At 42.7% G+C, this 12,580-nt stretch overlaps 1 protein-coding gene and 1 long non-coding RNA gene across 6 annotated transcripts in view; one reads left to right on the forward strand and one right to left on the reverse strand.

The window, feature by feature from the left end:
- Positions 1–12,127, reverse strand: part of LOC109530482 (uncharacterized) — a 15,893-nt gene extending 3,766 nt beyond the window's left edge. Inside the window, exons 1-2 of the long non-coding RNA XR_002171017.1 lie at positions 10,879–12,127; positions 8,584–8,590 (exon numbers count right to left, since the gene is read on the reverse strand). This is a non-coding gene — a long non-coding RNA (uncharacterized LOC109530482). The remainder of the gene's footprint in view (positions 1–8,583; positions 8,591–10,878) is intronic.
- det1 (DET1 partner of COP1 E3 ubiquitin ligase) overlaps positions 1–12,580 on the forward strand; it is an 18,572-nt gene that overhangs the window by 2,548 nt on the left and 3,444 nt on the right. For 3 of the 5 annotated variants that reach the window (XM_019894266.1, XM_019894261.1, XM_019894265.1), the window contains exons 2-5: positions 5,501–5,857; positions 8,739–9,005; positions 9,116–9,328; positions 10,288–10,511. In XM_019894266.1, coding sequence (XP_019749825.1) covers positions 5,609–5,857; positions 8,739–9,005; positions 9,116–9,328; positions 10,288–10,511 — 953 coding nt within the window. In that variant the 5' untranslated portion in view covers positions 5,501–5,608. The remainder of the gene's footprint in view (positions 1–5,500; positions 5,858–8,738; positions 9,006–9,115; positions 9,329–10,287; positions 10,512–12,580) is intronic. The other 2 variants (XM_019894263.1, XM_019894264.1) reach the window with 1 other exon arrangement.

Below are 12,580 nucleotides of genomic sequence, written 5' to 3' on the forward strand. Positions count from 1 at the left end.
TGTCGACACACCGTCCGCCGAGTCTACGCAACTCTAGTCTAGGCCGGGCCGCGGCCGGCGTCGGGGACGTCTCCCCGCCGGTGCCATCACTACCCGGCTGACCTCGGAACCTAACACCCAGCCGCCGGGTACTCAACTCTCTCGCCGCCTTGGGTTCAATGTCTCCTTGTTTTATGTTTTATGGTTATTTTGTTTAAATTTTTGATGGAGGAAAAAAAAAAGATTTAAAAAAAAAAAAAATCTTCGTCCGACCTAACGACCCTATGCTGAAATTTCATGTTACCGGAAACACACTATATTGTTTGTTTGGCCTTAGCGGTGTTCACACGGCAACTTTTGCTCCGGTGCAGCACCGGGGCTGCTCCCGTAGAGCGTTCACACGTACAAAGTTACACCGGTGTAGCCCCTGAAAACAGCTTAAACCGGAGCAAATTTAACCCTGCTCAAGGAGGTGGTTTAAAAATTTGCTCCGGAGTAAATGCTCGTTTGCGGGGCAGCACCGATGTAAAATGGTACGTGTGAACGCGAGTTGATTACATACGGGTAGAATGCGTTGCTTTCATGCTCTGTTGTACTTCTGTCATCTTTCCTTTTGTAGGAGACTGAACTGTTTCGGAGTTGTTTGTGTAATTTGTTCCTCTGTTGTGTGTTCACAACCCCACCATAGAATTTATTTTGTGATTTCCTCTCTTGATTTTCTGTTTGCCGCATTATGTTTGCTTTTCTGAGTGTCATTGAAGTCATCAATGATTTATCTTTTCAGGGGCGGTCATTGAACGCCTCTCGAGCAGAAGGCACGGAGACCGAGAAGGAGAAGGACTTGCCTGTAGTTGCTTGAGATAAACATATGAGTAAAGTGTATGTTTTAAAAAGAACCACCACGACAGCTCTTTGTTTTATTTCCGTATTAATACTGTCGTTTTGCACGGCCGCAGAAACTGCTGTGTGAACGCAAGTGGGACTGCACCAGGGTAAACACGCTTCTCTTTAGTCAGCAGCTTTTTACGTGTGAACGCTCCACAAAATTTGCACTGGTGTAAGATATATCGCAACAAAATACGTCGGTGCAGCACCGATGCAAATGTGTGCCGTGTGAACACCCCTATTGATACTACAGTATACACTAAACATGGCCTGAGTACATTAAGTAGATTTATTGATGTTCGATCAATACAAAATCACTAAATCAAATGAAAATATAATACAATGAATAGTATTTGTATAAAGGTTCTATTGTTTAGTTACTATGTATTTTTTCATAATTTCAATCTGGAGGTTTTTTTCATCTCTGTTCTCAACAGCGCCTTACATGAGCTGGGAGGGGCTGCAAATTCTGGGTGACTTGTTCGATGGGCCGTTTTTCTTCCTCTCCTCTGGTTCGTTTTGCATCGTTGAACATCACTAGCATTAGCTGTGGCCCGATGTTTTTCTTCACCATCTGACCGCAGTTATAACTGATGGCTATGACTGTGTACTAACCGCACTAAATTCATGGCAATGCAATTGCACAAATTAATATTAATGCTTCAAGGCTTACAAAATAGATAGATACTTAAACTCCTCCACTTGGGGCAAGATCTCCTCCCCGACCCGGAGAGGGCACTCCACCCTTTTCCGACCACTGTTTCAGATTTGGAGGTGCTGATGCTAATCCCAACCGCTTCACACTCAGCTGCGAAACGCTCCAGTGAGAGTTGGAGAGCCCTGCTTGAAGGAGCCAACAGTACCACATCATTTGCAAAAAGAAGAGATGCAATACTGAGGCCACCAAAACGGACCCCCTCAATGCTTCGGCTGCGCCTAGAAATTCTGTCCATAAAAGTTATGAACAAAGGGCAGCCTTGGCGGAGTCCAACCCTCACTGGAAACAATTACGACTTACTGCCGGCAATACGAACCAAACTCTGACATCGGTAGTATAAGGACCGAACAGCCCGTATCAGGGGGTTCGGTACCCCATACTTCCGAAGCACCCCCCACAGAACTGCCTGAGGGACACGGTCAAATGCCTTCTCCAAGTCCACAAAGCAGATGTAGACTGGTTGGGCGAGTTCCAACGTACCCTCCAGGACCCTGCTAAGGGTGTAGAGCTTGTACACTGTTCCACGGCCAGGACGAAAACCACACTGCTCCTCCTAGCAAACATTTATTCATATTTATTTTGTGGATTTAATCGACATTGGAATACAGTACAAATTGATGAGTTCTGGTGACCTTTTATCGCACTTTCAACGTCTTGGACGAGAAGACGGCCAATGGGACCTGCGTGGGGTTGGTTGGTTTTGGGAATGGCACGCAGTGAAGTCGGCAGAGGCAATCTAAACAAAAGGCTCCTGAGATGGACTCTGGCTCGGCGAAGGTGAATGATAACATTCGGTGGGCCTTAGCTCCCAAACTCCTACCTGCGATTGACCTAAAATTTGAGATATAATGCTGTACACCAAGTTTCAGTAAAATCAAAATCTGTTAAGTTAAACTCACTGGGTTATTTAGCATGGAACAACCTATCTATGAACATAGAGCCGATGTTCCTTGCCAAAACGTTCCAGTTTCGTCTCATCTGCCCTGAGGAAATGATCCCAGAAGCTTTGTCTATTGTCACCATGCAGTTGGGCAAATTTCAGTCTTGGTTTTCTTTGATTTATTTTCAATGGTTTCCTCCTTGGTCGCATCCCTCTTTGACTCAAAAGCCGACCGGTGGTGCGATTTGACACTGATGTGTCTTGACCTTGGAGTTCATCTTTACTTTCTTTGGTGGTTGTTCTGGGCTCTTTTGTTTCTATCGTATTATCTGTCTCCAATTTGTCATCAGCTATCTCCAGGGAGGTCGGTTAAAGTACTGTGGATCTCAAACTTTTGAGTCTGTGTAACTAGTCACAGAATCATCAAGCTGCTTGGAGATGGTCTTATAGCCTTTACCTTTACTGTGCTTGTCTATAATTTTCTTTCTAATTTCCTGAGCCAACTCCCTCCTCCGCTTCCTCCGGTCGATGTTTACCAAAATCATCGTGACTACTTGTCACCCTTTAAATAGGCTGACTGACTGATTGATTACCAGTTTGAAGACAGCTGTGATGCCAATTAGAGGACAGACCTTGGTTGAATACGTTCCTGCGGTCAAATTATTTTCAATATTTTCTATGCATCGGATAATTTTTGTACAGGCCTGTTTTATGAGGTCTTTTTGGGTTGTTTTTCATAATTTCATTGAACCACAATTTAGAAGAAATGTCGAATTTCATTGGGTAATTTTCATTACATCTTTTGTTGATTCTTACTTTTGTCTGATTCAAGTTATTTCTGACACCATTGTGAGCAGCCATCTCGTAACCTCTGCTTCCCGTGTCCGAGACGCATAATTATCCCGCGGGACGCACACGCACAGTTCGAAATAATGTGCGTTTTTGGGACGCAAGGAAATTTCTCAGTCAAAACCAAAAAAACTACAGTACATCTTTTTTTCCAGCAACGATCGCAGTTTGACATTCGCCGCCATTGTTGTTTTTATTTTGCATTAAGTAAGCTCGCGTGACGAGATTTCCGTTCTCGCAAGACGAGATTGGCGAGATCGGCAGACGATTGCCAAGTTGTGTAACGTTAAAACAAGTGTTGCGAAAGTTTATTGCGGAGATATCACAGAGGAAGCAGCTAAAGTTGGATCGTTTTTTGCGATAATTAGTTGACTTTGAGAATGCCTTACATCATTGGAAGCAGAGTAAAAAGAGGAGAATTTATGAACTCAAAGACTGAACCATGGGATGAAATAAGAACCTATTTCTCAGCAAATCTTGTATGCCTGAATTATTTAAATTTTTGCAGCATTTGTTCATAAGAAATAAACCTATTATCAATGTCCATTGTTGTTGTTTGTGTTATTATCATATGCAATTGAATAAGTAGACCATTTCAGAAGTCGAAATTTGGGACTCTCTAAATGCATAATGGGACTCATACTTTTCTGATCAGCGAGTCCCTGGGACTTGCAGTGCTCAAACTGTAATATTATCATTGCTGTGAGTTTTTTGCCATCATCAGAAAGGTATCAACAATTATGTTCACGTGTCGGGGAAAGCGCGATAACCAAGAGAAAACCTGCTTCACACAGGAAGGCTGGAGCAGAGATTCAAATCCTAAACTAGAAATATGAGGCAGACGAACTGCTCGGACACTGAACTGCCCCTATTGGAATAAGTCTCTTGGGTTACCTCATAATTTCTGACAAAAGCACGCTTACTACTTTCATAGTGGAGATGAAGGGTGTGACTTTATTTCACCATTATGTTCGTACTATGAACTAATATTGTCACGTCATTTCAGATCCATTCTCTTTTTTGGACATCTGCAAAGCATTCTGGGGGACATGCTATTCTTCTCCAAACTGCTCTTGTTTAAAAGTGGGATTACCATGGTAGCCATATTTCCTCATTTGAACCAATTCAATAAAGTGCATTTTCTTTCTTTGCGCCCATGGCTTTCATATCCCTTTTAACAGGGCCCATCAGTCCCCTCATCAATTTGTAACCATCACTCATTTCTCTCGAGTGTCAGAGCGTGTACTTTCACCGTTGCTTGTTGGGGGCAGCCTAGTTAGGTCTCAAGTTGCATGTTTCTTTTTTTTTTTTTTTGGGGGGGGGCCAATTATTATGTCACGTCTTTGTTGTTGAAACCTTTATCCTTGCTTGGGACCGATAATGATGCACCGCTGGTTTTGCAGCATCAGGCGGCTGACTTTAAAAGGCACCACGGGACATCTGTTGCTACTATGTCAATCGAGAGCAGGGGTGCCCAAGCCCGGTCCTCGATAGCCCCTCTCCAGCCTGTTTTAGATGTCTCACACTTCCTACACACTCCTTTCAAATGATCAGATGATAGTTGAATCAAGTCTGTTGGGGAGGCATCTAAAACAGGCTGGGGATCGGGGCTCTTGAGGTCCAGACTTGGGCACTCCTGATCTAGAGCATTGTCAGATGTCCCTTGGTCTTTTTTTTTTTTTTTTTTTTTTTTTTTTATGCAAAAATATGGGACACAGTAGATAAGACAATTTAATTAGTGTTTCATTTTGACAAATTGAATATGATAAGGCTGCGCGTTGATCGACTGCTTAGCACATCCGCCTCACGGTTCAGTGGTTGTGGGTTCAAATCAGGGCACGGGCCTTCATGTGTGGAATTTGCTTGTTCTCCATTAGGAAAATCGGGCTCATGACATTCAAGGTTTAATCATCCAGGTATTGCACCCGTATTCTGGATACATTGCCCTGGCCATGCTCAAATATGACCAGGACTACAAAGTTTGAAGTGTTGCAGTCCTTGCTAGGATATCGTTCTTAAATTGTGCAAACAATATTTTGAGTAGTGGATAAGGAGTAGAGCCTGAAATGTGCTGTACGTGACAGTTACTCAGGGATAACTGTTCCCTGTAATCACAGTCTGTGATTGAATTTTGCAGTTGTGGTTTAAAAGCAGCATGTCGTAACAGATTTTCTGTTTCTCCATTTCAGTTTTTCCTAAACACTGAGGTAGCTGGGCAATGATGTAGTTGTTCAGCCTCTCCAGCTGTCCACACCATCTACCGAATAAGCAGAGCTTTGAGTCAATACTCCGAAGTGATGGATGAGGACACACCCACCCTTAAGCCCAGACGCATCCAGAATCAAAATGTGGTCCATCGTCTTGAGAAGCGTAGAGTCTGTTCGGGCCGACCAGGAGCTCATTGGTACCGAGTACGCTGCTTCCACCAGAACCTGTTTCCCAACTTTACGGTAGTCAATGTGGAAAAGCCTCCTTGTTTCCTGAGGAAGTTCTCACCTGATGGACGCTGCTTCATCGCTTTCTCATCTGACCAGACATCTCTGGAGGTACAATTAGATTTCTTGATTCAAGTATAAAATAAATGTCTTTTTCACACCCCTTGAATCTAATTCGGGATAGACCAATATTCCGCATTTTGACAAATGTCAACACTGGTCAGGGCGGCACAGTGGTCAACTGGAAATCACCTTGGCCTCAGCGCAGCGGTGCAGGGTTTGAATCCGGCTTTGGCTGTGTGGAGTTTGCAAGTTCTGTGTGGGTTTTCTACGGGTACTCTGGTTTCCTTCACACATTCCAAAAACATGCATGGCAGGTTAATTGATCACTCTAAATTGTTCCTAGGTGTGAATGTGAGTGTGGATGGTTGTTCGTCTCTGTGTGCCCTGCGATTGGCTGGCAACCAGTTCAGGGTGCAACCCGTCTACTTCCCGAAGACAGCTTGGATAGGCTCCAGCATGCCCACGACCCTTGTGAGGAGAAGCTCATTAGAAAATGGATCAATGGATCAGCACTGGCCTTTGTTAAAAATATAATGGCCAATAAGAGATCCTTTAAAACCTTCAGGGAGCTGTTTACAGTGGTTTGAAAAAGTGTTTGTCCCTTATTGATTTCTGTTTTTCTTGCATGATTTTCACATTTGAACATCAAACACATTTGAATATGATTCAAAATGCAGTTTTAAATTTTAGGTTTTTGTTATTAAGCGAGAAAAAAAAATACTTTGCCCTCTAGGAATAGGGATTGCCCCTAAAAATCACTGGTTGGGCCACCCTCAGAAGCAACAACCAAAATCAAGGTTTTTCTGTAACTAGCAATGAGTCTTTCATATCTCTGTGGAGATATTTTGGCTCACTCTTCCAGCACAAATGGTTTAATTCGGGAACGCTGGAGGGCTTTTGAGCTTGACCAGCCTATTAAAGGTTAGTCCACTGCATTTCAATCACTTTCAAGTCTCTACTTTGACTAGGACACGCCATTATTATTATTATTATTATTATTATTATTTCAAGCCATTGAGAAGTTGACTTGCAGTGGACATTCAGAGAGAGCCAATCAGGACCTGAAGTCAGCCTTTAGGTATGTCTCGGCCCTCCATCCACCCTCCTGGAGCCTACACCTTCCATCGGTTGACTATTCCCACAATTCCTTCACCTCCTCCTCCCCAGGCATGTCGCTGATCCCTTTGTCCCTGCCCACCACATTCATTGTCGTCCTTCTGGAGACATGTCAGAGCTGCCCTGTCCTGCACAGCATAGCACAACTGTCAAGTGGGGTCGAGACATTGGGCTTCTGCCCTGAACTGTCGCCCAGAGCAAATCGTTTTGTCTGCTCGTGACCTTCCCATCCAGATGGATTCCCATAAGCTAGCCGCCAGGTTCATTGGGCCTTTTGAAATTGAAAGTATCATTAACCCATCCGCCGTCCATCTAAACCTCTCAACCTCCCTCCAGGTCCACTCCACTTTTCATCGATCCATACCCTCAGATGTTCATTGAATGTTGATTGAAAATGAGCCTTTGTGTTCTTTGACAGCAGTGGTTTTTCAAAGTCAAAAGTCAGCTTTATTGTCAAATATTCTCTATGTACAACATACAGCACAGCTGAAATTTCTTTCCCCTCAACCACAGTGCCAACATGCAGTGCATTAAAAATACACACAGCTAAAAATAAGGGCAGCGAAAACTGAACTGTATAAAAAAAACATAAATGTATCAATATAAACAAATATAAACAATAAATAGCAATCAACAATCAACAGACAACCAAGGGCACGTGTGATTATTGCGGGTTAAAGATAGGTAGTGAATTGTTTAAGTGCAAAAAGCGGATGTCAGAAGCTGAGGGGGGAGGGTCACAGTCTGTGGCAGTTTATTTGCCCGGGAGCTCTTCCTCGAATGCCATTTTTGGCCAATGTCTTTCTTTTGGTAGAGTTGTGAACACTCACCTGAACTGAAGCCAGCGAGGTCTGGAGTTCTTTGGGTGTTGCCCTAGGTTCTTTTGCAACCTCCTGGACGAGTCACCGTTGCACTTTTGGAGCAGTTTTAGCTTGTCAACCACTCTGGGAATGGTTGCCACTGTTCCCAGTATTATCCATCTGTGGATAATGTCTCTGACAGTGGTTTGCTGAAGCTGCATTGTTCTTGGAAATGGCTTTGTAACCTTTTCCACACTGATAGATTTCTGTAACATTTTTTTCTAATTTCTTCTTGAATTTCTTTAGATCGTGGCATGATACATTTGTTTCTTGAGATCTTGTAACCTACTTCACTTCGTCAGAGAGATTCTATTTATGGGATTTCTTGATTCAACAAATGTGGTGCTTGGTTGTTGCCTGTGAAATTGAACTCAGCTTTCCCGAAACTGTTGTTAGTCACAGTTACTTTGTGATTTAACAAGGGGCAATTACTTTTACACATAGGGACAGGTAGTTTTGGATTTTTTTTTTTTTTTGGGTGGGGGGGGTTTGTGCATTTATAAATTAGATTGATATTTATTTAGAAAGTGCATTTTGTATTTCCTTGGGTAGTCTCTGTGTGAAATCAAAATTGGTTTGATGAATTGACTGACACCTTTGTATGTGATGAATATGCATAGAATACAGAAAACAGGAAGGGGGCAAACACTATTTGACAGCATTATACATGTGTTGATCTTAAACAATGTGTGGACAACAAATAATAATAATTTGAAAATCGGGCAAATACCTTTTGACAGCATTGTAAAGGGTAGACAGTTTTAAAATGATTTTTCTTGGTCTCATTTATTATGTCACAAAAAAACTGGCATTGTAAACAGAGAGGAGTGTCTTTTTTCTAATTTCAACTTTATTGTGCCAGACTGATATGAGCTGGTCAGAAGCTATTGACCACAATTTACAAAGACCTCTTACTGTATCCACAGATCATTTATCCAGTATTTGTCTTGCAGGTTTATGAATACCAAGGCTGCCAAGCTGCTCAGGACCTGCTGAGAGGCCAGGAGGGTGAGACTCTTTTAACAGCCAACGACCAGCGCTCCCTCAATATCCGAGGCCGCCTATTTGAACGTTTTTTCTCCTTGCTCCATGTCACTAATGTGGCATCAAATGGAGAGCACCTCAACCGCGAATGTAGCCTCTTCACCGATGACTGCCGCTATGTCATTGTCGGCTCAGCCGTGTATGTCCCCGAGGAGCCACAACCATACTTCTTTGAGGTACAGCATCAAAGATCTTAACTGCCGCGCAAGATTAAAAAATTTTATATCTATAGAAATCACTTTATACAGTGTGTTGTTGTTCAACATATGCTGTCATCTGCCAACAGGTTTATCGCAACAACGAATCTGTGACTCCTAATCCTCGCTCCCCTTTAGAGGACTATTCCCTCCACATCATCGACCTCCATACGGGCAGACTGTGTGACACCAGGTCCTTTAAATTTGACAAGATCATCTTGTCCCACAATCAGGGCCTCTACCTCTACAGAAACATCCTGGCTGTGCTGTCGGTCCAGCAGCAGACTATACATGTCTTTCAGGTAGTCAGATTTTTTTGGCATGACGCACCTACCGTTGCAAATTACTGGCAATACCCAAAGCTATCAATTGCAGATACAATTAGGCAATTCGGAAAGAATCTAGTAACATCCCCTAACTCGGGTCGTCAACTCAAAATGTTGAAAGAGCCATATAGGACCAAAAAAAAAACAAAAAACTGTCTGGAGCCGCAAAATAAATAATAAATAAAGGCCTTATAACGAAGGAAACACATGCTTTATGTGTCTATGTGAGCGCTATATTAGCCTACAATCAAAATGACAAAGTTGGCTACAAATACACAATGAGCCTCCATGATTAAATGTTTTTTTCCCTGCACTGCATCCTGTCGAGCAGGGGTGCCCAACCTTTTTTGACCGAAGATCTACTTTTCGATCAACCAACCTACCGCGATCGACCCGTAACCGCATGCGCTTACCAACACATGCCTACCTACCTTCGTCGAGACACGACACAGAGGCATGGGACGCACTTTTGCAACGTGTTCACCATCATAGCTTACGTGTACCGTTTTAAAATGCTTCTCTCATCCCTCCACATTCTCATTCTTTGCCAGTACCCCCGGTGAATTGTACAGGAAAGGCTGTTTTATTTCCTGTTTTTTTTTTTTTTTTTTTTTGCAACAGCCAACTGCCTGGCATCCCACTCTGCTAATAGAAACATGTGTCGCAGGCTATGACGCAAGTCTTTGTTCACAGAAACGTTGAAATTTAATATTTATTCTACACATTTTTACAGCATCGGAAAACGTTAAGAATATTTGTGTCATGTTTTTCTTCCTACAGAAACCATATTAAAACAAAAAAATATGTTTCCCTCCCCCATCTTTTTCCATTTTCCAGCATTTTTGAAAAAGCTCCAGGGAGCCACAAGGCTCGCATGCGGCTCTGGAGCCGCTGGTTGCCGACCCCCGCCCTAAGTCTTTGCCTCTACTTTGCAGGTGACTCCAGAGGGAACATTTCTGGATGTCAGGACCATAGGGCGGTTCTGCTATGAGGATGACCTCTTGACTCTTTCGGCTGTTTACACAGAGACTCAGGCTGAGAGCCAGCCGGGCATCCCGCGTCTCTACACAGACAAAACGATCAACTCTCTTAAGCACAGGCTGCTGGTCTACCTGTGGAGAAAGGCTGAACAGGATGGCAGTGCTACTGCAAAAAGGAGGTATAGATTTGGGCTTTTTGGTCTTTTCAACACCAACATTTTGAAACAAGCTTTTTAAAGCTGCTTCAAACTTATTGTTTCATGTAAAAGCGGGAGCCGCACTAATTTTAAATGATGCTGATAATAAGATGCATTGCAACTATTTCGATTGACCACAATCTTTTCTGTGACACGGGTCAATTTACAATTCGTTCATGAATTCATTCATTCGACATGAAAATGTCCGTTGCAGGATCTGACTGTCCCCATCAATACAGTAAATACATGAAATTCGATAAAATACCAGCGATACTCGACCAGTATAAAACCGATGCCAGGAAAGTAAAAAACGTGTTTAGAAAATAAGACACAGAAAAATAAATGAAACATCAACATCTCAAACCGAGGTAAAAGCCGGAGGAAAAACAAGTGTGTTTCAATAGAGGATTTTAATTAAAACAGGAATTGAATTGGCCTGTCTCAGGTGCAGAGGCAGCTCATCCTACAATTTTGGAGCAACATCTGAAAAACCGCGGTCCCATGTACGTTTTCCCTTTGATTTTGGTATGGTGAGCAAGTATTGATCTGACGACCTCAGGTAACGCGCCAGGGTGGAGGGCGAGAGCAGGTCAAACAAGTACTGTGGGGCGAGCCCATGTAGGGACTGAAAAACAAAAAAGAGTTTTAAAATCAATACTGAACCGAACTGGAAGCCAGTGCAAAAACTTTAAAATCAGAGTGATGTGCTGTCATGTTTTTGATTTTTTTTGCCATAAAAGCCACGCAGCAACATTCTGCACTAAATATTCTAAATATTGTCCTTTAAACATTATTGCGACATGTCACATTGCCGATTGATCGCGAAACACATTTCATAACGGTATGTGTTGCAATCACCATGCGCTGGTGCAAAGCCAATTACCACAAATGTCCTACCTGTGTCATCCTCATATCCCAGTGTTGTACACACGTCCCATTTGCTGCACAAATGTCATTAAAAACATAATGAATCTTAACTATCGTGTCACAGCAGAGGGCGGTCAGTGCACGGAGTATCGCACAACGCAGTTTAAAAGAGGTTCATTTAAAAAAAACATCAACTTAACAGTGGGTGAAATGGTCCAAATCATAACTTTCGATGTTGAACCCCATTCAAAGTTGGTACCCGAAGAAATTCCCTTACTCATGGCACACCGCGCATTCCGGAGTTCTGCAATTGGTCTGAGTGCAAGAACACTTTTTGTACATTTCTTCACAAAAATTAAAATAATCAACATCAGTATTCTCTTTGTCCCATTAGAGCAGATTTATTTAATAATAATAAATTTTGTTTTCATTACTTATAAAATACAAAACATTTCACCGAACCTTGGGTTTGAGACCGAACAAGTGATATGAAAGCAAACATTTAAAGTGTAAACTAGCCACTTGACCTGGATATTGTAAACATACTGCATACAGTATAATAATAGATATAATACAACCACACAGACAGTTCTTTAATTACGGGCGGCAATGACGCGACATCATCTTCACCGGACATCTCGTTTCCCCGTCATCCAAACCCAATTCCAATGAAATTGGAACATTGTTCATCCATCGATCCATTTCATAATCCGCTTATGCCCACGAGGGTTACAGGCATGCTGTAGCCCAGGGGCCCCCAACCTTTTTTGCTCCACGGACCGGTTTATGTCAGACAATATTTTCAGGGACCGGCATTTAAGGTGTGACGGAAATAATACAACAAAATAATATGGTATGAGCGGCATGAAAACTGTGGCGTTTTCGAAATATAACAATAAACACAAGGAGCGTCTAATCTGGCCGCAACACTCCGATCGCTATGGCAATGTTTAATGCCTTCAAAATACAATACAACGCAAATTCAAAGTGCATGAAAATGACGACTCACCACAGCACCGAGCTTGATTTTCTGCAACCAGACGGTCCCATCTCGGGGTAATAGGAGACAATGACACCTCAAGTGTGTGGTTTATGTCGAGTCTACTTCGTAATTTTGTTTTCGTCGCCGTTGCTGCAGAAACCCCCAGCCTCACACAGGTAGGATGTCGGAAATAGCAACAGTG

This window comes from Hippocampus comes, unplaced genomic scaffold (genome assembly GCF_001891065.2).
Source record: "Hippocampus comes isolate QL1 unplaced genomic scaffold, H_comes_QL1_v1.1 scaffold104, whole genome shotgun sequence".
In the NCBI taxonomy this organism is placed as follows: domain Eukaryota; kingdom Metazoa; phylum Chordata; class Actinopteri; order Syngnathiformes; family Syngnathidae; genus Hippocampus; species Hippocampus comes.